Here is a 23,675-nt window from a genome sequence, read left to right as displayed (position 1 = left end):
GTAGGAGAAGAAGAAGTCTTCTCTTTGCAAGTGATTTTTTTGACAGAAAAATAAAATACAAAACTAGCCTCTTTATGTACAGGGTAACTAGCTGTGTGCTATGCAATAGAAACTCAAGTAGTACTTTTTAAAAGGGTGAATTAATTCTCTTTAAAGGGGATACACTCTGATCTTGTTAAGTTTGTCATGGGGGTTGATAATGTGCAGACAAGTAAACAAAAAAAAAAAAAAAGAAAAAGAGCCTCATTCTTCAAGTATAGCACACATTACTTGACCAGAACCCTCACACAAAATTGAGGTTAATCAAATGACACTGGGAATGTCTCACATACGCAGTCCTTTTCGTTTCTGCTTTTACAAAATATACAACACTAATCATTATTACATGGAATGAATCTCATTACATCGGGTTACATTAGAAAGCACTTTCTGCTTGTGGTGACCCCTACCTTCAGTCACTGTTTTTGACACATTCAGTAGTATTTATTCAGACCTGCTTGTACAGTAATGCAGTATGACGAACAACCAGTGTTTTGCATATAACGCTTGGCGATTGTTTTACTGCGGGAATACCAGATGGGTGGAGTTTGCTACAGTCAGAGGATGACATATCAGCAACTGGAACACACCGCCAACATGGTGCTGGACAGATGTTCAAACACACACCAAGAATTAGACACAAACATCTGGAGGGAGGTATAACGCAGTCCTCACTAACAGAGAGAGCAGGTCATTGTGTTGGTTGCTGCGCTGCCCTGCAAACACAGTGATGTGCATGTGCCATGGCCCTGCCACTAGTATACACACATACACATTTACACAATATGCTGATATTTGAAATAAGCACACATAGTTGGTGTTTATGTACCTCAGATTTTTGCTCGGCGCAAGGGTGACGCAAAGTTTCCTCAATCCCCCCAAAAAAACAACTCGCTGACTTGGGACTATTTTTTCCTGCACTACCACAGCTCAGAGTTTCAAGTGTTTTTGTTTCTCTCTCACACACACACACACACACACACACAACCAGCAAGGGAAACATGGGGCGAACTCCCTAAAAACGTGGGTGGGACCAGCAGCTCCGGGTGTTCAGAGACGTCCTCCCACAACACAACAGCAGACTGCACGGCAAACCGGAGCGAGACACACAAACATACTTGTTCTGTCTTAAGGCATGCGGTTCCTCGCAGTAACGCACTGCACTCTCGGTGCTCATATGACAATAAACAGTGTCTGGAAAGCTTTCCAGGAAACAGTGTCGAGCAAAAGGAATTTGCAAATAAACCATTCAATTAGTTGTATTCCTCTTTGAGTACCAGATGGGCCACATGCAGACAGTGATAGGTGTCAGAACATTTTAAATATAAGTTTATGATTGATGAAATTAGTTTTAGTCCAGATCTTTATCCCTCTGATGAGGCACATGTTTTCTATTTGTCCTAAAGCTACTAGCACCTTCTATTATATTTTGAACATAGATGTTTAGCCGGATCTTTTCCATTCAGAGTTCCTAAATGGATTTTCATAGTTTGCGTTTTCTCTGTCCTGAGCTGGCATTTGGTTTCTACGATGACCGCCGAGTGTCTTAGTGTTGCATCACAGGGCCCTAAATCTCAGCATTTAAAGACCCGTTTATAGCTAAACGCTCAGATTTTAGGATTAGGTTTAAATCTTAATCCTAGCGCTCAGTGTGAGAACTTGGCAAAATAGTGGCACCCTTGACAGAAGGTCTGAAAAGTCTAAAGGTCCATATAAGGTCCATAAATGCATTTTCACATTTTGTGGGAATTAGGTAGAAGAAGAATACATGGCATTACATAGAACTTCAATTACTGCTTCATTTACGGCCATGAGAGTGCTGGCATCAAATGTAATACAAACATACAGGGTGATCAAGATCTATAACAATGATTTTTCAATTCACTTGTACTTTTTAGTAACTTATATTCACAATAAATGCAATGTTTAACCTGAGGATTAACCAAAGACGGTGACATTTAAGGTATGCAGAAATGTCTGACTGTTACAGCTCTCTACAGTCAGTAGAAAGAGGGGATAATATGCAAAGTTTAAAAGGAATACATTTGTAGCCAAAAACCTGATTTAGGAACAACAAATTTGGTACTCAAAGTGGAAATAAATAATTGAAGGCGAATACTGTTTGATCCTACAAAGCCAGTGGATCTGTGACCCAGTGACAGACATGAAGAGGCTCCGTGTCCTGGAGGAGAAATGATACAACAGACACAGAATCTTCAGAGGCTTCAGACTGCGTTTCACCTCTGAATCTATCGCGAGTGCAGCAATGAAAAAAAAGAAAGAAAGGAGAATCTACATCTATGATCTTATGTGGAAAACAGTTGCAAAATATATATTCATATATAAAAGACATTCTATGTGCATCTACAATTTTCTTTTTCCGTCACAATATAATCATTAATTAAGACACTGCTTGTGAATCTCTCGAGGTCTTGTCTAAGACTTCTAAGTGGAATGTCAGTCGGTTCTTTCTTGTGGCGCTACGGTGCATCTGTTATTTCGGGCTGCTGCAGGGTGACGAGCGATGAGCTAATCGTTTTTTTTCTCACAGCCCTGTCTCGTGATGCCGGGTGTGCTTTGCATAGCCTTTAGCAGGACTCCATTTCAGTGTTAGAAGCTGCACGGAGAGAGCCCGCTCTGAAGGCACAGCATGCCCGCCCCGGGATCTGTCCCGTCCAGCCAGCACCGGGAATGTAGTCGTTCGCTCCCCCGGCCTCCCTGACGCCGACGTCAGTGGAGTTCTCAGTCGTGACAGCGCTGCAGAATTCACGGCGGTGACCCGCTTCAGTCAGAGCGCAGGAATGGAAAACATGGAAAGGAAGAGAGGGGGAAAGCATGGAGAGAGACGAGTTTGCGTCCTCTCCTCCGGTCCAAAACAACCTCTCTCTTTGATGAATGCGTTGGGGTCAGGCTGTCTGACGTCAACGGGGGCCTCTGGGTGAGCCGCAGCGTTGGCTTTCAGGGTTAGGCACCCAAGGGGAAGGGGGAGGGGGAGGAAAGGACCGCAGATGGAGGAGGAGGGGGACCCCCTTTTTTTTCTCCCCTCCCCAGCCCCGTCATGTGACAGCAGGGCTTGTGGTGGGAGCTGGTGGGAGTTAGTGCACGGCCTGGCCGTCCAGTTGAGGTCAGGGGCGGTAGCTCGGATGGCCACACAGAGACTTCCCTGGAGCTGCTGGAGGGGGGTGCGGGCCCTTTCTTTCCCCGCTGCTGGTGTCTCGGATCACCTGGGAGGCAGGGCTACGGTTGCTGCCCACCCTCCTCCCCCTCACAGCTCGGTGACATGGAGGGGGTAGCTGGGGGGCAGGTGGGCAGGGACCTGCGACTGGAGCCGGTGGATGTGGCAGCCGTGGCAGAGCAGGTGGCCTTCCAGTGGATAACAGCGGTGGCCCTCCTCGTCGTTTAGCTGGAAACCACAGTCCTAAGAGAGCGGCGTAAAGACACGAAGAAACATGATCAACACCAAGACGACAATCAACTGAATGTGTGTGTGTGTGTGTGCTTTGTTGATGCAAAATCTATTCAAGGGAATAGATTTGTATTTTGGAAAACATGCTTATAGTTGGATGAGATTGATAACGGTCATATCTCTCCCAGCTGTTTCTCTCCGTTTACAGTCTTTGTGCTGAGCTTACCTGCCAGAGAGCGAGGGAATTAACATTCATACCGAAACACTGAACTATTCCTTTAAGCTTACGTCTGCTGAGTTGCCGCATTTACCGTCGTCACAATAGGCGAGTTTTTACAAGATTGCTGTAACCGCTGAGAGTGAGTTGTTGGGTCTTGGTAGCGGAGGACGGAGTGCTGCATCGACAGCGCGACTTCAGTCATGCGGCTGTTTTACTGGACCGTAGCATGAGAGGGTGCTGAACCCGATGGCAAAGATCTGATTCAAGTAGTTCCCTTCACAGACTTATTCAGATTCTCCTCCCATGCGTGTGCCGTCTTGTGTATTTGCCTTTGCTTATTTCCTTTTAATGTCTGTGTTGGCACACACGTTTAGGAACACAGCAGGTTCCATACATTTCTGAATGAATACACTGAACATTGAACCTGTGGGGGGAATTCTGTACACATCAGACAGGAATGAGTGTTTGACCCCGAGCATGCCGGAGAGAGTTACATAATCTTACCCTCAACCCTTCTGCTGCTATCAAGACTCTGGATAAGCAGCTGAAAATTCATGTATTATAAATGAGTTGAACGCGTGTGGGAATCAGTATTGCTGTGGCTCCTTGAAAAATATTTTCTTTTGGAGGCACCTCCGGTGTTACAGAATCTGAAAATTCTTTCCAATACTTTCCAATAGGTAATAAATGTACAATCTCCAGGACGATTCAGCTCTGGACTTTGCCCTTCCTCTGTCCACGAGTCCCCCTCCGAATCATTAACCGCTGCTTACATAACGATCGGATCGAAGCGGGGACGGCAGCCAGTCAGAGACATCTGCCTCATCCGTCCTTCTGAATTCAGTATTTACATATCAGAAAGAAATGCTGAATCAAATTCGCTTGTTTCACTAAATCATTCTGTCACACTGCAAACTGCAAACCATCTGACAGAGTTCAGACTGGGATGACTGGGATTTCACAAGTCTGGCTTGAGCAACAAGTCCCCAGCTGAGTTCAAGGGCTTTGGAATGTGCTTCATCAATGAGTCACAATGTTAAGGTGGAAGCTTGGGTTGGTATCCGTCTGTGTGGGTTTTTTTTCAGTGTGTGTCTCTCATTCATTCAGAGCGACTGCAGCGGTGATTCATGCTCGCCGCCATAAAACGAGTCTGGAGTCTGGTCTCGTCCCACGATTGTTACCCAGGTTCATTGTGTCTGTGGGCCAGAGTGGACGCGAACGTGAATGCGTCCATGCACCATCAGGTGTGTGTGGCTCAACAGTGTGAACTGTGTGTGTAAATGTATTCTGCGTCTTTCACAACAGCCTGAACATGTTGAATCACACACAGTGCTGCTCGATTCACATGCATGGTAGACTGCTCTTACTCATACCCCGTGCGTGACTGTGTGTGTGTGTGTGTGTGTGTGTGTGTGTGAGGACAGAGTGCAGGCAGGAGGAGCATCTCACCTCACAGTGGTAACACTCCACATGATAGTCCTTGTCCATAGAAACGACCCGGATGGTTTCCTCGGAGCCCTGCGGGGACAAACACACAGTCAGACTCTCGTGTCTCATTAAAGTGATGGTCAGATAACCAGCAGGTCTCAGGTTTGACCTCTGCAGCGCCAGCATGTGTCTTTGTAGACAGTGTTGGTCATGTGGTCAGTATATTACTTAGAGATGACAAACCCAACAGATATGCAAGATATGTTCAAACTCCCTTACCTGGGCTGGGAGGATGGGCTGGTTGCAGGAGGCACACTTGGGAGCAAACACCCTGTCATGGAAGAGATAACAACAGTTACAGACTTGAAAATGTCTCCAGTCTCTGTGTAGTGCAAATCTTCATTGTCTACAATTGTTTTGCTGCTTGACACAAAAAGGGAAAACTAGCACGGTTCTCATTTTCCCTGACGGATTTAGTGTTTCCCATTGATCACCCACAGTCTGGGTAGACCCGCCACGGTTTCATAATGTACTCAGAATATCTTTACACTTCTCAACGGGTGGGGTTTGCACAGTCCGCCTGTGGTATTCAACTCAGCGGGTCAGGGACGGCCGCTCGGTGTGGAAGGATCCCCTTTTGGGACCTCTGCTAGTCCTCGCCGCAACTGGCTCTAGATGGGCTTGAAAAGGCTCAGGGTGAAGTTGGCCTGCAGCTCCTTGAGCTTTACGGCACACCTCGCCGCTTCCCTGGCTGTGGACTTAAGTGTTTGCTGCCTGTGCGATGTCGGCAACGCACACGACCGGTCTCGAAACATGGACCCCGTCTTGTTTACCATGCTTTACCATTCACATCTATACAAGCAATGTGTTTATTGTTAAATCAATTATTAAATTAAATATTAAAGCAGAAGGTTCTCCATAGAACAAAGTGCACAAACATCGTGCAGCCATCATGGTAATCATACATTTTGTGACTGCTATTTCGCAATTTTCCTTTTTGTGCTTGTTTGCAAATCTCAGGCGATATTCTGTGATATGCAGTTATCTCGTTTTGTCAGCGTGCAGAGCGGAGAGCTGTTCTCCTTACGTGTGGTAGTCTTTGACACAGTAGATGTTGTTCTCAACGTCCACGGTGAAAGGCACTCCATCTAGACCCTCTTTACACACCACGCAGCGGAAACAGCCAGGATGGTAGGCCTTGCCCAGAGCCTGGAGGATCTAGACACCCACACACACACACACACACACAGGAAACACACACGCACACAGGAGATAACGGTAAGACTTGGTAGTGAGGCCAAGTAACACACGATGGGCTGCCATCACAGATATTTCTTAACCCAGCGGGGCTTTGTGTAGCAAATAAGGCCCAAGATTGTGAGAGACTGAAAATGTAAAAGTTTTTTACATTTGCTGGGGAAATGTAAATCATTATACATCTGCTCACTCTTTCATGCTTTACGTGCTCTGTTAGATAAAGCTCTCCTACCATCTCCATGATGAGGTGACCACACACGAAACACTTCTCGGCCGTCTGCTGGAAGCCAGAGTACTGAAAGACAAGACACAGGGCGTATTATCTTCAGCGGTACATTTGAGAGGATTTTCTGTTGGCCATGCAATCGGTCGGACTGCTTCACACCTGATGCATGAACTTGTTTCAGTCCAGGACCCATCTATAGAGGGTGCTGCTGCGCTCTTTAAGAGAACATGAAAAGGATTTCTATTCAGAATGCTTTTGTCTCTCAGCTGACATGTTCGCCAGATAGCTGTGACCGGTGGCGTCTCACCGAATGGGTTTTTCTTATCTTCCTTTTACTGCCGTTTTTCCTCAAGGCCCTCCATTATTCATTCATACAGTTAAATCCATCCACATTTGGGAATTGACATGTTTTTGTTGGCCAGTGAGCATCTCCACTGGAACAACTGGGTGTGAAGGGCCTTCTGCGTGTTAACAGGAAAACAAAACATCAGTAGCTCCTTTCCCTTAAACCCAGAGCACAGGAGGATAATGATGGAGACCATCTGCATCTCACAACCCCCTCAGGGTCGTGACCTGATGACTCGGGGGAGGAGGGGGGGTGGCTACCAGGTGAAGGTGAGAGGTGGCGATGGGCAGGCTGCCCCCTGCCCTGACATCTCAACTCCAGATCTACCATCTGCCACCGCCTCCCTCCCACCCTCGAGACACCCCCGGGGGTGACGAGCCAGACTAGTCAAGTCTTAGCTGTATCGGGGGGGGGGAAGAAGATTAGCCTCATCTGACCTCCAGCATCAGTTCATCACTGACGGGCAGCGATTGTAAAGTGCAAGAGAGGAATTTTAGTATTTCCCCAACAGATTAGCAAGTTAAACTCTAAGAGGAAGCTGCCTATAAACAGGAAGTACAGACAGCGTTGAGCGTGAGGTTGTTTGGATGATAAAGCGGTTTTCAACATTTATGTTACAGGAACCTTTTGTAAGCACCTTCCTCCATGTTTGCAAATCACTCCCTGTCTCATTTTATTGTCCTTGGTCTTAATAACAGCATCGCATACAGCTACAAAACGTAATGACCAGAAACTGGAGATCTTTGAGTCCATCTACATTAAACTTATTACAACGTTTCTCATTACAACGTTTCCGTGAAAGCAGGCTCCGTGTCTGCCCTGTTAACCTGAAGCAGATGGACCAGGAGCCTGAGAGCTACAGCTGTCGCCCTCCTCTCTTAATTGTAGGCGCTGAGGAGCAGCTCGTGGGGTAATTGAGCTCCTTGGGGAAATGTTGGGGAAATTAGTGTGAATTGGAGGGGTGGTGCCGAACTCCTAATTACAGCTGCCTTGTCCGTTTCCTCTGGAGATCTGCAGAAATGTAGCCTGAGATCCTAATCCCTCGCTCTCTGCTCCGCCCAGCAGGCTGTCAGCCCAACCATGAGGCCGTGACACGGTGCTACCAGCTGATCATCACAGAACAAAATCAATAATCATGAACACACAGGTGAATTACCAGGAAATCCTCCTCACAGTAGACCTTCCCGTTGACGTTGTAGAAGGCTTTCCCTCGCAGCCTCCGTCCTGAAAACAAAGAAAAAACAGTGAAATCAACATATTGTGTTTAGCCAATGTGCTGCTGCAGATATATGGCTTAAAGGAGGTGGGAAAACCCTTTTATTCACTTTGGTTTGGGAATGTTTTTTATAGTTTGGGCTGGAAAATCTTAATCCCACGCCATACAATTATAAAAAAACAGTTGGAGACTGAACTTTCCAAATTTTAACATGACAATGCCATAATGTACAAAGTCAGATCCATAAACTCCACTGGCCTGCACAGAGCCCAGACTTGACCCCATCTAACGCTGAATGAGAGCCAGTGCCCATCCTCACCAAATCCTGGTCACACCAGCATTTCAAAATCAGTGCTAACGTTTTGCTTTGCATTCAGCTTTGGTGAACTTTAAACTGTAGATTTGCTCCGTTGGCCAATAGCAAGCAGTCTTGACAGCGCTCAATTTTGGAGGGGATGGAGAGCGGGAGAGTGCAAAAAAGAAGAAGCTGTCGTAGCTGAATTAGCAGAATGTTGCAACCTCTTCTGTCAAAAATGAAACCATTCCACAACAACAAAACAGAATTGACACTTATGAGACGGAAGTCAAAGGTAGAAATACTTTTTTTGAATAAACTCATTAGACAAACGTATTGTCTGTTAGCAGCCTAATGCTAAGCTAACTAACTTTATTCACCTTAACTTTACCTAAGCTTTCATCAACAACTTTTTACCGAACAAAATGGTGTACAATGTTGAAAAAAAGTACCCTGGGAGGTGTAAACTGAATAGATTATGTCAGACACAGCACTCCGAATGACATTTTGACTCTATTTCGGAGACCCTTTATACTGTATGCCTCTTCCTTCATCTCTCAACTTTACAACCTCAACAGAAGGTCAGTGTAGAGCAGATGGCCGGCCGAAGGTAATCGGCATCCTGCCTGTGCCTCCGTTTAATTACTTCGAGCATTGATCCCAACAGGATTCCATTCACAAGCCGTACACAATCAATACAGCAGACTGCTTTCAAAACCTCCCCCCAAAAATCTGTCCTCCTCTCTTGCCTGCCATTGTGCGCCGTTCACAGACAGACCAACAATAGCAGGCTGGAGGGAGGATGTCCCTCACTTTGACAGACGCATCGAGCCAAAACGATTAATCGAATAGCACACTGAAATGTATCACTTTGATTAAAAGTGTTGGTCATTCATCAAGATGCAAGATGCTGCTACTATTGGCGGCTGGTTAGGCTGATGAAGCTACTTTGAAACATCACTTTTGTTGGTCTCAAATATCATGAATCCAATCAATAGTAGTCCTACACCTTGCAAACACGTCCGCAGAAACATGCCCACGCCACAGCGGGCCCAGGTTCAGCATACTGAGCTTCCAGTTCCGAGTGTGAGGGCTGAATTCCTCTTAGTGAGTCTTCATTCATCAGAATCCAAGTCTGAATCCAACCTAAAAGGAAATTCTGCTGTGGGGCTGGCTTCTGCAGCCCCCTGCCATGCACCCCTCACAGCTCGCCCATTCAAATTCATTTAACAGCAGCAGTGTCTCTCTGGCAGCGCGATGACTTCACCCGAGCCTGGCAGACGAAGTGCACAGATCTCATAAATCTGCTGGATTAGTCAGATTTAATTGTCGTCCCGAGCCACCGCTGATTTTATGGGTGTCCCAGCATGGGAAAGACGTGCCCCCCCCCCCCCCCCCTTCTCTCTTTTTAACACTGAAAATTTATGCAATCGCTGTATTTCACACACAAACCCAGTGTCACAATGCTGGGACACGGCAATACATTAACACCCACATAAATGGCTGCAGCAGCCGAGGAATGCTGTCCACACAATAGGTGAGACTTTTAAGACTTTGAGACTGAGGAGCAATTAGCATTTTGGTAGGCAAAGAGAAAAGCGGGACAGAGGAAGAACTCCATGTGAAGCAACTCCTGAGAGACACTGTCTTCAAAGCCGAGACGTCGGGAGAGGCTAAACTTGCAGGAACAGTGAGATTACGGCGAACAGTGCAGCAGCGGGGGCTGCGAGATGTTGCTGTGTGCTCGTCTGTGGCCTCTGCTCTGGAGTTTTGGGGTCTGGAAGGTGAACACAAAGGCCCCAGCGCTGATGAGTGTGGAGCGCTGCTAGGGGAGCGGGCCGACTGAGCAAGCGGGGACATTCTTTCTGCCTGAGGTCACTAGCTGGTCCCATTCAACCCCCCACACCTCTCCAACACCCACTCTCTGCCCGCCGAGCAAAGGAGGGGGGAGGTCTCTCTCTCTCTCTCTCTCTCTCTCTCTCTCTCTCTCTCTCTCTCTCTCTCTCTCTCTCTCTCTCTCTCTCTCTCTCTCTCTCTCTCTCTCTCTCTCTCTCTCTCTCTCTCTCTCTCTCTCTCTCTCTCTCTCTCTCTCTCTCTCTCTCTCTCTCTCTCTCTCTCTCTCTCGTCCAGCACCGTCTTGCATCATGCTCTGATTACAAGAAAAGTAATATCTAATTTGGTCCGAGTGCTTTCGGGATTTGGAGGCGGGTTCAGCTGTGAAATTTCTGCTCATGCATCTTCATGCGTTTCCAACTTTGAACTCCTATTGTCAACCCTTCAAGCACCATTAAGTTGGTCCATATCATGCTGAAAGGGTCGGTGTACTGACAGTTTGGTAATGCAGCTGATAGCACAGAATGATATTTCCAAAGAACAAACTACTGTGGAGGTGTATCGATGAGGTAAACGCAGTGTGAGGTAAAGTTGTGCTACATTAACAAACCCGAGGGCCGACTTCGGCCCACTCTGTTAACGGACAACAACAACCTTTCTAATTGTTTTGGTCTCTTGTTAAGAGATAAATATTTGAATAAATCTTGTACTTTTTAATCAATAGTGAAATTGAATAACATTTGGCTGCGGCTCTAATCAAGGGGCGATATTATAACATGCTATGAGACACATCCTCGGTGCAAGATGCCTCACAGCATCCAGTCTGCCTGATATTGATTAAAAGAAGAGGAGGATCTCAACTGTGCGACTACGAGTCCAACCAGACCACATCGAGGGCGTTAAAAATAAAACACAGCTGCAGGCTTGTTAGCGTGTCGGCTCACCGGCCTCCTGCTAATGAGAACTCCTGAAAGATGAAATGAATGCGGTTTATATGACAGCTTCCACAGTCTTTATTATTACCTTATTCTTTTCATAGTCCAAGTGCTTCTAATAGCACGGCTCCAACAAGTGTGCATATAAACACGCTGCACGACTCCAGGAACAAATGACAAAGAAACCGACGTTCCCTTTCTTCTCTTCTACTTTCTGATTTCCGGTGCCTGGCAGGTGCAACTGGTGGCGGTGAATGATTTGAGATATTCAAGCCCTTCAGCTCTCTTCTCCTGCCAGTTCTTTCAAAAGGCCGCTTGGATTACTGTAACACGGAGATGAGTCACCAGCCCTGCGGCCGACAGTCTGCTCATCCAGCCCGAAGCAGCGCGTTTTATTTTTCCCCCCCATTCTATCTGGAGAAGCCACCCTGCCTCACACTCACGCGGGAATATATATTCACTCCAGTTAAAGTGGATCTTTGAGGGGAAATATATTTAGTGGCAAACTGAGAAAAGTGCAACTCGTCCTGCTACGATTAAAGGTGCAGAGGGCTAAAAAATGCCTTGTTAGATGGCGCATTAATAGTCATGAGAACATTATGCATAAAAAAAGACAGTCATTTATTGTAATTCTTAAGAGAGAAAATCCAAACTGAATTGACCCCAGATCCCAAAAAGACACGTCCACTTGTCTTCACATGTGTGTGTGTGTGCATGCACTTCTCCGTGCATGAGCAGTTTAACGGGAGCCCATGCCAGGCCTGCCCCCTCTGATAAGCAGGTCTGGTACACTTTGTGACTGTCTGATTGAGGTCCTCCAGGGAAGGCCGGCTGAAGTGGAGGGGGGTAGTTTGCATTCTTGGCCATTTCATGAAAAAAGGGTGCAACCATGGGAGTAAGCCAAGAGGAGGGCTCAATTATGCATGGTTAAACAAAGCCCAAGGCTACCAGCGAGCAATGTCTCAGCAAACTCGGCCTCACTCTGGAGCTCCAGACTCCATGAGGACCCTACTCAAGAAAAAAAGAGAAAAAAAAACAACAAAAGAAGTAGAGAGAAACCCAAAAAACAAACGGGGAGATAAGAACGCAGCTCCTGTTAAATCAGTGGCTTTTGTTATGACAAGTGCGGGCACTTTGAAACTAAACTTCTCAGAGACCTTCACGACTGATGATGCATCACAAGAGTTTACGTTGCCAATGAACCATCTCGAGCGGCAGGATGGGCCGTGAAGCTATCGAGGACGACCTGTGCCGAGCTCACAAAATGACTTGTTAAATCATCCTGGACGTGATCTCTACAGTGAACGCGACAATGATTCTCTCAGGAGCTGTCTGTGGTTTTTGTCCAACTGCAATAAAGTCCCACGTACGGAGCTATTTTACAGAGCAATCACCCCCCCCCCCCCCCGCCTCCAAAGAAGTTATCCAGTCATCCTCTGAGAGTATTTTTAGTCTTCAGAGGAAATAATCTGGTTTTCTCACAAACACGTTTGTTTGAAAGACCTGTGTCTTTGTTTCACTTGATCACTGAAAGCAGTTTTCTGAGTGCATCGCTAAACTAAACGCTGAAACACAATCGGGACTGTTAAAACAGAAGTCGGCCAGGTCAGAGGCTACTTTTTTCGCAGCAAAACCCCACAACTTCAGCAACTGGACACTCGGCATCTGGCCCCTCTTTCTTCAGACACACAATAAATCGGAAAGTATGTGGCTTCGGTTACATGTAAATTATAGGCAGTCCTTCCACAGCCGGAGGGGGTGGGGCGGAGGATCAGTGTCCATGTATAGTACACATATGAATGGAAGCAACCTGGCTAAAAAGCTCTCTCCCGACATCTTCCTCTTGTTTCTCCGGGAAACAGGAGAGGAGGGCTGGAGTCGGGTGACAGGCACGCACACACACACACACACACACACGCGCACACACACACACACACGCACACACACGATCTATACTGTGAGCTCGAGAACAGATTTAATTAGTGTTAAAGACCAAATAATGTCAGCTTTTTATTTCTTTGCGGCATTATTAGCTGCCCTGTTATTCCACTGAGCAGACTTCAGGCCCGAGGTCTTTTTTTTTTAGGCAGCAGATGTTTTGATTCCCGACCATAACACCACCTCTGACAGAGAGCTGGTGATACTAATGATGATTTTTCAGCAGAGCCAGCTGCAGCTGAGGCTTAGAGCGAGGCTGTATGAAAGAACACAGGAGTCTGCAGAGAGAGAAAGGTGGGGATCCGGGAAGCTGAAGCGGCAGCGGCACATATTTATTCCCACCGTTTTCATCACCGTCCACATCTCTGATTCAAACATGCGTGGTGCCATGCTCACTGATGGCTGTTGGAAGCAATCGGCGAATCAGAGCTTTGTAAATGAGACAAAATAAAAAACAAGGGCCACAAAAAGGGAGCGATGAGCGATTAGACTGACACAACTATACAGGAAGTTGTGAGTGGGCTTACAAGAAAAGAACAACTCTTAGATCATCATATTTCCTCACTCTTTAAACGTTATCTGGTCACAGCAAGGGCAGCTTCCGTGGAGTTCAGAGGTTTTGAGACTGTGATGCATGCCTCCCTCGCGGGGGAGTTGCAGGGGGTTGCATGGAGGGAGGGATGTGAGGCAAGGATACTGTGGGAGATGAAACAGGGGAGGTGCGTGCAGTCGTTCTAAAAGCAACAAGTTAGTTATTGTAGTTTGGCCGGAAATATTTGGCCATGCTTTTTCAAGATGGACAGAAGTTGCAGCTGCAGCAGCTGTTGTCATAACAAGCTGCTGCAGCTCATGGAGACAATTAAGGTACTTTAAAACACCTGGCGGCCCGATTGTTGCAATTTGCACAACAAAACTACAAAACACTCCTTCTCCGTGTCATATCTCAGTCAAACCTGACCACACACATTTGATGCACATGTTCAGACGCAATGTGACTTACACTTCACTTATGTGCAATGCCCATCGGCAATAAACCGCTCGGAGAAAAGACGCTCCTTATAACTCCAGAACTCGCCTGAGAATCACCACGATTGTACGTTTTCTTCAGTATCAAAGTTACCCGGTGGCATTTGTCTTTACCTCCATGGGCACACCGCAGACAAGAACTGCTAACAGCTAATTCGGCATACTTTTAATGGCGCCAATTGGCCAAAATGCAAACCAATATAGGCCAAAAAGAAGAAACGGGCTCAAGTTGTTGCCCTCAGTGGAAGTCACTGAATCAGTAGCAACAATATCCTTCTCTTTCACATACCGTAGATGCATTTTGGGAACTCAGAGCGAGTCCAGTAAAAATCCGGTAATATTAAATTTTCATGTTGCACTAACTAAGCTCAGAATGTCCTATCGAATTGGGGGTTTGTGGGTGGAGGGGGGTGTTATGAGGAAGGGTGTTCGGGGGGGGCACTGTAAATGGCTATGCTCACATGCCGGATGCATGTCGACAGGTCACCGTGGCGTCCACAAAATGCAGACCCGATGACGCACCAGCTTCTACCGTTATTTCACTTAACTGTGAGTTTTACTTACCACAGGAGCAGCAGGTGAAGCAGTTTGTGTGATACAGGTTCCCCATGGCCTGGCAGGCTTGGCTGGCTCCATACACGCCTTTCCCACATTTGACACAGATACCTGTGAAGAGACACGCGGTCAGTTAGCCGACGTCATGTATCCTGAGCAAAGGGCTTTGTATGCAACAAGAGCATCCGAAGATCTCCTGGTGAATCATTCAAATGCACTTTGTCTTCATGAAAGTTGAATATCGATTCTCCTCTTCTTCATGGCTGATGTCATGCTAAAGATTGTTTTTAATTGAGCGGATATTGAACTAGCTTGTACTATCCAGTGCAGATATTGTCTGCTACTGTTGCACCATTTCTGGACATGCTGTAAGATTTGTCGGAGCTTTGCTGGAAAGCTGATGAAACAAAACGACTGCCGAATCGTGTGTGCATTCCTGGAATTATGCAGGAAAAGAAAAGAAAGAAAAATGATTAACCTGCTTCAAATGTCATCACTACTCTCCGTCATCCTCTACTCGATACGCAGCTTTTGAAGACCAACTTACACAGAGGAATTCTCTGAAACCACACTGCCAAAAAACAAAACATTTCACATCTTACAGGCGCACATCTGGTTTATGAAAACACTCCAAATTTCTTTGTTGATTATTGACTCACAAGTCATATTTAATTTCCCCGCATCATTTCTATGCATTACATCATACAGTTTGAAGGCCAACTACTTCAGAGGAGCTTGTGATTGTGTTAGAATATGCAGAGAGGACGTGTGGGGATTGTCAGGAAGAGCAGGCCAGCAACGAGCTGCTCCAACAACTTAGTGCTTTTCTTCGTTGCCTGGAGCATGCAGGGTGCGCTGAAGATACTGCAACACCCCTGAATTGACTTTTAAAAGTATATCGGTCGTTGCTGAGAGTATAAATTGACACTCAACTTGTACAACTAAACTCTGTTTAGGATGCTTTACAGATGAGGATGGTGTTGTTTCACCCCTGACTCCTACTACTGTATATTTGGGGTTGTTAACAGGATTTTAGAAACGCTCGAGTCCAAACTCCCTCAGCGCATGACTGACCCCCACAGTTTTTCAGAAGTCACCAAAAAAGTTTGTAAAGTTGTCTTTAAATATCAAAAAAAAGATCAGAATAAAAAAAAACAACGTTAACTCTTCAGTATTTCTCTATAAGAGAAGTTAAAGCTCAGAAATATAGCATAAATAGTTATCATTCATTATGACTCATCATCTCAGCGTCATCAGGGTTGCGTGGGTGTGTTTGATCAGATTTGACAGGCAGTGCTAACAACATACACAAACAGCCCCAGAGACTGATATCAGATTATGATTTGTTGCAGTGATTGGTAAAACTTTTGCAAACAAAACAAACTTTTGTGGTCTTGTTTATGAGAAACGCCCTGGGAGGAAATGCCCAGCTAGCCACAGGTACACAAGTGCTCCACATTAAACCTGAACACAAAGAGTATGATGAGCTTTAGTGAGGAAATGAGATAGCGGGATAAAAATAAATAGAAAAAAGCAGTGGCTTTAAACTATTTGGACGCAGCAGCCGACTAACAATCTCCAAACTCTCACGCACAAGACGACCTCCACTGGGGTCACATTCCTCAGGGAGGGCAGGGTCAAAGCCTGGGTGGGGTGAGTCCAGGGTCACAGTGCCTACAGGACACAAGATCCCAACAGGGAGCTGCACCCCCCCCCCCCCTCTCACACAAACAAATTATTACTGGGACTTATCTTTTGAAATAAATACATAACTCAGGAAGGATTCGGAGCAAGGACACACTTTCGGAGACGTAGATCGTAGAATTCCCAGGCTATCTGACGCGATGACTTCCCTTTCATAACCGCACCGGTGGCATTGTAGGAAACAGATAAAAGGACACCCAAAGGTTCCATGACTTCCCTCTCGACCTCACAACAAAGTGCTTGCGCAAATGAATTAATCTGAATCCAAGTCAAATATTGGCATTTCCTGGTGGAACCTTGAACTCACCACTTCACTCGAAGATAACCGAAAAACAACGGGCGACAAGAATGAAGGAGTAAACCTGAAATGAGCTCGACTGGCTGAGCAATTTCTCCAGGATGAAAGTCAAAGATGGTAAGTAGAAGAACACACAGGTGTGTGTGCTAGAACACTTCTGCTTTCTTTTACCTCCATGAATTCCTTATTCAAAGACTAGAAAAATGTCTCAGTGAAATCTCACAGCCAGCAAAAGTAAGCATTCCTCCTGATAAACACATCGGATTTATCAGCCCCGCGGCCAAAGACGGTTGAAGCAGAAGCATTCACCCAATCTGCCAGCTCACCGATAATGAATAGCATTTACTGTTGCACATCAGTTCTTTGAAATTCTGTCATTCCCGATTTGCCTCCTGGCTGCGTCTGGTTCAGCATAGGTTTCTTATTCATCACTGACCCTCACGGGGACATAAGGCCACTTTGTGAATAGGAAACCTTTGTCTGGACTCAATGAGACCATGACTGTAAATAAAAAAATGCCCTCTTGTAGCCTTTTTACAAGAAAATCATCTACACACTGAACATTTGCGCCAAGTAAATTACACACGCTGCACAGTGGCCACACAGCATTTACCAAGTGTTTATTCGGCATTCCCTTTAATGCCTTTCTTATATCAAACATAACTTTATTTTCTACAGCACAAGCACTTTGAAACACTATAATGATCTGTTTCGTATAAAACACAGGAGCTCTATGAAAGCTATCCAATCGTACCACGTGCTCACGCCACTGTTGTACAGCTCATTTATAATTAGCTTATTAATGAATAACAGTCTATTACAATTGTATTATATTATGATATATAAATATGGGATTATATTTATCTCTGATCACTTTCCGCCACTTTACAGACCTTACTTTCCCCTCATCTCACTGTACCAAATCCTTTAACCTTTACTGTATTGCTGCATGGGATTAGCTCGTACATTTTTGGACGCTACCTCTTTTGTGTGAGCACGCAGAATTAACCCGAGTGAGTGTTCATCACGCAGGCCTTGTTGCTATTCTGTTACTGCATCAGGACAGCATACTTGCAATGACAACAACGGATGACATGGACCGGCTTCTTGTGATGTAGTCATACTCCACGCGGGTTGTGAACGTTACCGGTCTTTGGGCTGGAGTGAGGTATGGTCTTGTGATGCGAGTGCTAGTCGCTGCTTTGTTCTTTATGCATGGATTTCTCGACTGTGTGTGTCGTCATCCTGCATACACCGACAGCACAATGCAGCCTCGACACACCGGTCACTAACACAAATCAACCGGGTACGACTGAGTCTCTACACATCTGTCTGAAGTCTCTGACCGTGACACAAATCTATCAGGACCCAGATAGCAGGTGTGTGTGTGTGTGTGTGTTCTCATGTCATCATGTGTCTACTCTTAAGCACAACTATCTAGCTTCATGATAAGAGAGGGAGAGAGTTTTAAGCTGCTACATGTTTCATTTCTTTCCCACGGAATGAATCTATGGCCCTGCTCTTTGGCTTTGATTCTCTAAAACAAAGAAGAATGATTTATTTATAAAGTCATATTGATTTACCTCCATTACTTTATTCCCTCTGGTTGCAACTATATTAAAGATTCTTCAAATCTATACAACAGTGTGTTGGCAAGACAGTCGAGATTGTTACGAAACACGCTTCACATTCATTGAAACCAGGATGCCGAATCCCTCATGTGCCCATTTCATAACATGTTCATGTGGCAAGGACAGGATGGTGTGCATTCACTGGGGTTGAAAATAAAACGGCATCACTGGATGCACACACATATACATCCCTGCGCCTTTGGGCTGAACACTGCTGTTAAGATCAAGCCGCAATCCTTTCAGTAGCGCCGCTGCTCAACATGTGGCCGTGTTATTATGCTCGTGGGAAGGCTTTTCAACATCAAACTCAGACTGATGAGTCCGAAGATGAAATGAAAACAGGAGATGAGTCAGCATGTGTATAAAGCAACAACAAAAAGTACATTTTAAGTTATTTCGGAGAGACGAACGTCAGGAAAATGTGATGTGCTGGATCAGACGAAGGAAAACCTTTCTGATGGAACAAAGTAATGTGTAACGGTGTTTTACAAACACGCCACTTCATATTCTGCCATCACTGAAAACAACACAGAACGTGCTGCGAGTTGTAAGAAGGTTTGCACCGCCTGACTCGTGAAACTTTAACGACCACTCGGTGTGACTTTGATGTCTTACAGCCAAACATCAAACCGAGCTCCGAAGACGCCATGACGGTAGCGTTTAAAAGAGGGGTGAACCAAATGCTGCTGAATATTTGAAAACTCCCGCATGTCTTATTGGAGTAATCATGATCCTGTATAATAAATCACGTCAGAGCAACAACATCACCACAGACTGTATAATCTGCAGATCCCGCCCACCCATCCTAAAGAAGACAATATAGAATACAAAAGAGACTCGGCCCAACAGAGGAACCATAGAAAGCTGTGATGCACTGTGTATTGAAAGCAAACACTTGCTCACGGCTGCAGACCTTGAAAAGAATGAAGCAATTAACTTCCCATCATGCCCACAGTGTGTCATCCCATATTTAGAGTTCCAGACACTCGAAGAACGACTTCCCTGGTGATTCATGGGTATTTTTGTGCTTCTTGGGGAACTCTGGAGCTGGTGTTTGATTTGATAACTAGCTGTTTACTGAAATCACACTGATACGGCAATGTGAAAGATTGCAGTATTTTACTTCCCAATTTGCAATAAGGAACAAAGAGGGAAAAAAAAGAAAAAGGGAAGCCGATGGCGTTTATAGCCCAAAAGCCTGATACGCCATCATTTCGGGAGAGAGGTCTTCTCCTGTAATCTGAGAGCGTTTGACAAATCAGAGGAGAATGTAGGCTTAAAACATATAGTGAGTCTTCCAAATGTCTTGTAAAAAAAAAATCTAATCTCATGTGAGCTGCCATTTGTGCATGAACAGTAAATACAGAGGGCAGGCTTGTGTGCTGTCAGTCAGCAAGTGTGTTTGTCAGGCCTGTGCATGACTACTGCCATTAGAATTCTGGGCAGGTGATCAGACTTGACCCCCACCAACTACGTCTGGCCCGCCAGCCAAGATCGTGTGCCAAGTGTCTGGTGTTGCCCGACTCCCCACCGGCTGGTTAATGAAGGGCTTCGCGGGGGAGTCAGGGCCGGGTGGCGTTGGTGGTGGAGAGGAGGGGAGGTACTGGGGGGGGCCTCCCTCTGCTGCTTCAATTGCAGGCCTGTATCGGGCCAGCTGTTGATTCACAGCTCCTTCTCCACCACAACAAACACAGGCCACACAAGGGCCGGCCGGCAGTGTGGGACACTGGCAGGCGTTGCTCCCCCCCCTCCAAAAAAATAAAAAAAAGGCCCCGGCAGTCAATTTCTCCACTGTCGCTACGGAAACAGAGCTGTCTCTATTGGGCTCAGAGCGTCTGACTGCATTCCTCTCTCTCTCTCTCTCTCTCTCTCTCTCTCTCTTTCCTTTCCCTCTCCATTACCCCCCCCCCCCTCGCTGTCTTCATCATTTCTTCCTCCTGTCTCCCATCCTCCTGCTCTCACCTGCCTCTCTGGAACAAATCAACAGCTGTCTCAGCCTCACTCTGAGCAAGTGCACTACTGGCTATAAAACACGCCACTGTTCTCTGGCTGCAGCCATTTGTCTGGCTGCTAATTCAAAGGTAGACAGCAACTTCCTCAGCGGGCTTTCTGTGGCCGTGTTCTTGCTGGCGGACTGAATATATCAGGCTTCACAGTCCCAAACAAATGTGCTGCAATGTTCAGTTCTTGAAATCAGGCAAAAAAACAACAACACAAATCACTGGCCACAATCTGTCTATCAGAGGATATTAAGAGGCATGTCCAACACATCCAGACCCCACTGCTCCGAATGACCGAAGGGTGTCTGCTCTGGGCCGAACAGAAGGATCCATTCAGCGAGGTGCAGCGCTGTGGAAATGTTAGCTCTGCCAAGACAGAAATTACTATTGCCCTGCAATGCCACTCTTATCTGCCACAGAGGGGGCTGTTAGTGGTAATGTAGCTTTAGCAGGCCGCAAGCGGATCTCGAAGAGAACAAAAACCTATAAATAACCCTAAAAAACACACAAACACTCTTTGAACTATTTCTTTGAATTCCAATTTTAGTGAGCACTCAATAGAGAGTAAGTTAAATATAAAATGTAACGCTGCTAGTGCTATTATTTGTTCAATGGTTGCCATGGAGAATTCTCTCTATTCGAAAAAAAACGTTGCTCTTGTCAGCTGAAAACTGTCACTGTTTTGGATTCTAGACGTGCTCTAAACCGCAGCAGGTTTTTCTTTGAAAGCAACATTGCGGGGATCTGACCAACACCAGTGAGGGCTTAAGTGTGCAAGGACAGTGTGTGTGTGTGTGTGGGGGGGGGGGGGGGGGGGGGGCATGTAGAGCTGAGGAGAAGCCATCGGCTCTGGAGCTGAGCTGCTGTGACCAGATGAGTTCCTTTTCATCCATCATGAGAAATTCAGGATCTCAATCAAATGACAACTCAGACACCCATCTTCCCGAGTCACCGTAGTAGATTCCAGACCTTGGTACAAAACATTGGGTAAATGCTCCATGGCCCTTTGATTCTCTGAACTTGCAGGCGCTCTAAGGGCCACAGAACCAAAACTCTCACCCTACACAAAATACAGTATTGATAAAGGGGAGGCTTGTAGATAATAAATGTTGGGTCAAAGTGAGTACAAATTGATTTCCCTATGCTAGAAACAGCATCACAGTTGTTTGTCTGCATGTTCTGGTGTTGTTTCCAATATGATCTACTTCCAAGTTTTTATACTAAATAAATAAAACCCCAATTGCAATTAATATTACCTACCAAAGTATTCCTTTTTCATGTGCATCTCTAACTCCTTTTCCAGCTCCAAGGTGAGCGCCTCCAGCCGCCTCTCCGCCTGGCTTGGTCCACTCTCTCGGCTGGGGGTCACCTGGTAAGGGATCTTAAACCTCTGGCTCGATGAAGCCGATTTTGAGCACACCCCATAGCTAAACGACGATGGCAACCCCGCGGTCATCTCCACAGTCCCTCCCGTATGGGCTGACTGCTGCAGGGGCTCTGGCACCGCCGAGAGCCCCTGGAGATGGATGCGACTTTGGGTCCCGTTGGCGTCTCCAAACTCCTGCAGCAGCGTGTCCTCGTGCAAACTGCTGCCCAGCATCGATGACCGCGGCGAGGGCAGCTGCAGGTCTGGGTAGGTGCTCATAGACCCCCTGGAGCTGCGGGAACTCCTGGAGCTGTGGCTGGAGATGCTGGACCGCGGACTGACCACGCAGTTCGCGGTGGTCCCCGGTCTCGCGCTCCCGTCCTGGCTGCAGATGCTCGAGCGAGGGCTCGCCAGCGGCGCTGCGTGCAAAATCGCCCCCTCCAGATCGTGGTTGACCACGGGCCCGTACCGAGAATCGGAGTAACTGGATCTCGGGCTGGTGGTGAAGGAGTACTGGCTCGCCGTGCTCGACCTGGGGCTGGCGTGCCTCTGGTCGTAGCCCATGCTGATGCCGCTGGTGCGGTTGCTGCTGGGCTTGCTGCAGCAGTCGCAGCTGTTGAGGCTGGCCCGTGGGCTGGAGTGCTTACTCGTGTCGCTGGCGGTGCTTGCATAGCTGGATCTGGGACTGAGGACGCTGTTGCCCTCGCAGTGCACTAAACTGGACCTGGGGCTCGAGTACCTGTCCTGACCCGGCACCACCAAACTCGTGCGCGGGCTGCTGATGCTCGACCTCGGGCTGGCGTGCTTGCCCTGCTCTTGAGAGGACAGGGACGACGCTAAGCTGGACCGGGGACTGGTGGCGTTGTACCTCCCGTCGTGGCTGCTGGTGATGCAGACACTGTTGCACCTGTTGCCGGGCAGCGCCGCCGGCTTGTTGAGGGGCACGCCGTCGAAGGCGGAGCCGGTGCTGTACCTGTGGCCCTGCACCTCCAGAGAGTACCTCCTGTGCCTCTCGGAGGCGCCCGTGTAGCACGGCAGAGCCACTTCGGATTTGGTGCAGCAGCCCTCCTCGGCGTAAGCCGCGTCTCTCTGAGGGGCACAAAAATCCACGGGAACGGCCCGGTTGCAGTTCACGGGGCGCACCGGAGCCGCGGTGTACACTTTATTCCCAGACGTGAAATTCTCCACTGTGTGATGCTGCTGGTGAAGCACAGATGTGCCATTCATCGGCGTGCTCTTGTGCTCCGCTACAGCCGGAGCCGAAAAGTCTAAATCGGGGTTAATCACCAGGTCTCTCCTCGCGTTGTACATCCCGTCCTTATACGCATCGTACAGGGAGAGGTCCTCCATCAATTTACTGGCCCGGAGTCCCAAATCTTCCTGGTAGTGCTCCATGTTGTGCTCCTGAGGCGAGAAACAAGTTCAGAGTGTGCTCCGCTCCGCGAGCCAAACCTAGCGAGCACCGCGGAGCACTAATTGCATTTCACATGGAAATCAAAACAAAACGCCGCGGTACAGCCGTCGCTCATTTACAGAAAAAAAAACCCTCCAACGTACTCAGAAAATCTCCGCCGCGTGCCGCATCGTCTTCTTCTGCTTTGCCTCCCTCGCCGAGAAAGCAAACTCTTTCTCACAGTTTCTGCCGACAGGGATACGTTTGTCAACTTCAGTTTTTGTTAAGTTGAAAGGTCTTTACAGTCAATGGCGCGCTGCGCGGAGGAATTTCGCCTTGTTGGTTTTTCCTCTAGTTTCGCTCACGGTCAATATGCTGGAAATTAAAGTAGGCCAGATAATCGGATGCGCCATAAATACCCGTTGTATATCAATCTGAGTTCAGTAAGCGCACGGCAATTTGATTAAAACGCCGTTTTACACAGGGGACTCGTTCGCGTAAAAGGAATGCGAGGATGTAGACAGGATGCGCTGCGCCTCTCTGGAATGTGGTTAATGCTGCAG

The 23,675-nt window shown here is 47.0% G+C and overlaps 1 protein-coding gene across 1 annotated transcript; it reads right to left on the bottom strand.

Annotated features, from left to right (window-relative positions):
- Positions 1–3,304: 3,304 nt before the first annotated feature.
- Positions 3,305–23,114, bottom strand: wtip (WT1 interacting protein). Its single transcript, XM_076078105.1, has 8 exons — positions 21,614–23,114; positions 14,730–14,831; positions 8,079–8,146; positions 6,583–6,645; positions 6,181–6,311; positions 5,373–5,424; positions 5,115–5,183; positions 3,305–3,457 (listed from the first exon to the last, which is right to left on the bottom strand). Exons 1-8 carry the CDS (start codon positions 23,112–23,114, stop codon positions 3,305–3,307), a joined length of 2,139 nt encoding a protein of 712 aa, XP_075934220.1.
- Between the last annotated feature and the right edge of the window lie 561 nt (positions 23,115–23,675).

Source organism: Anarhichas minor, unplaced genomic scaffold, assembly GCF_050575085.1.
Source record: "Anarhichas minor isolate MPS153535 unplaced genomic scaffold, ASM5057508v1 ptg000062l, whole genome shotgun sequence".
NCBI lineage: Eukaryota > Metazoa > Chordata > Actinopteri > Perciformes > Anarhichadidae > Anarhichas > Anarhichas minor.
The sequence above is the reverse complement of the archived record's forward strand: the minus strand, read 5'-3'. Positions and strand labels throughout refer to the sequence as shown.

Coding starts and splice junctions, on each gene's coding strand:
- wtip (XM_076078105.1), bottom strand. CDS start 23,114: ATGGAGCACTACCAGGAAGATTTGGGACTCCGGGCCAGTAAATTGATG. Junction 14,832..21,613: donor CATGAAAAAGGAATACTTTG/GTAGGTAATATT, acceptor GTCTCTTCACAG/GTATCTGTGTCAAATGTGGG. Junction 6,312..6,582: donor GTCACCTCATCATGGAGATG/GTAGGAGAGCTT, acceptor GTGGGTGTCTAG/ATCCTCCAGGCTCTGGGCAA.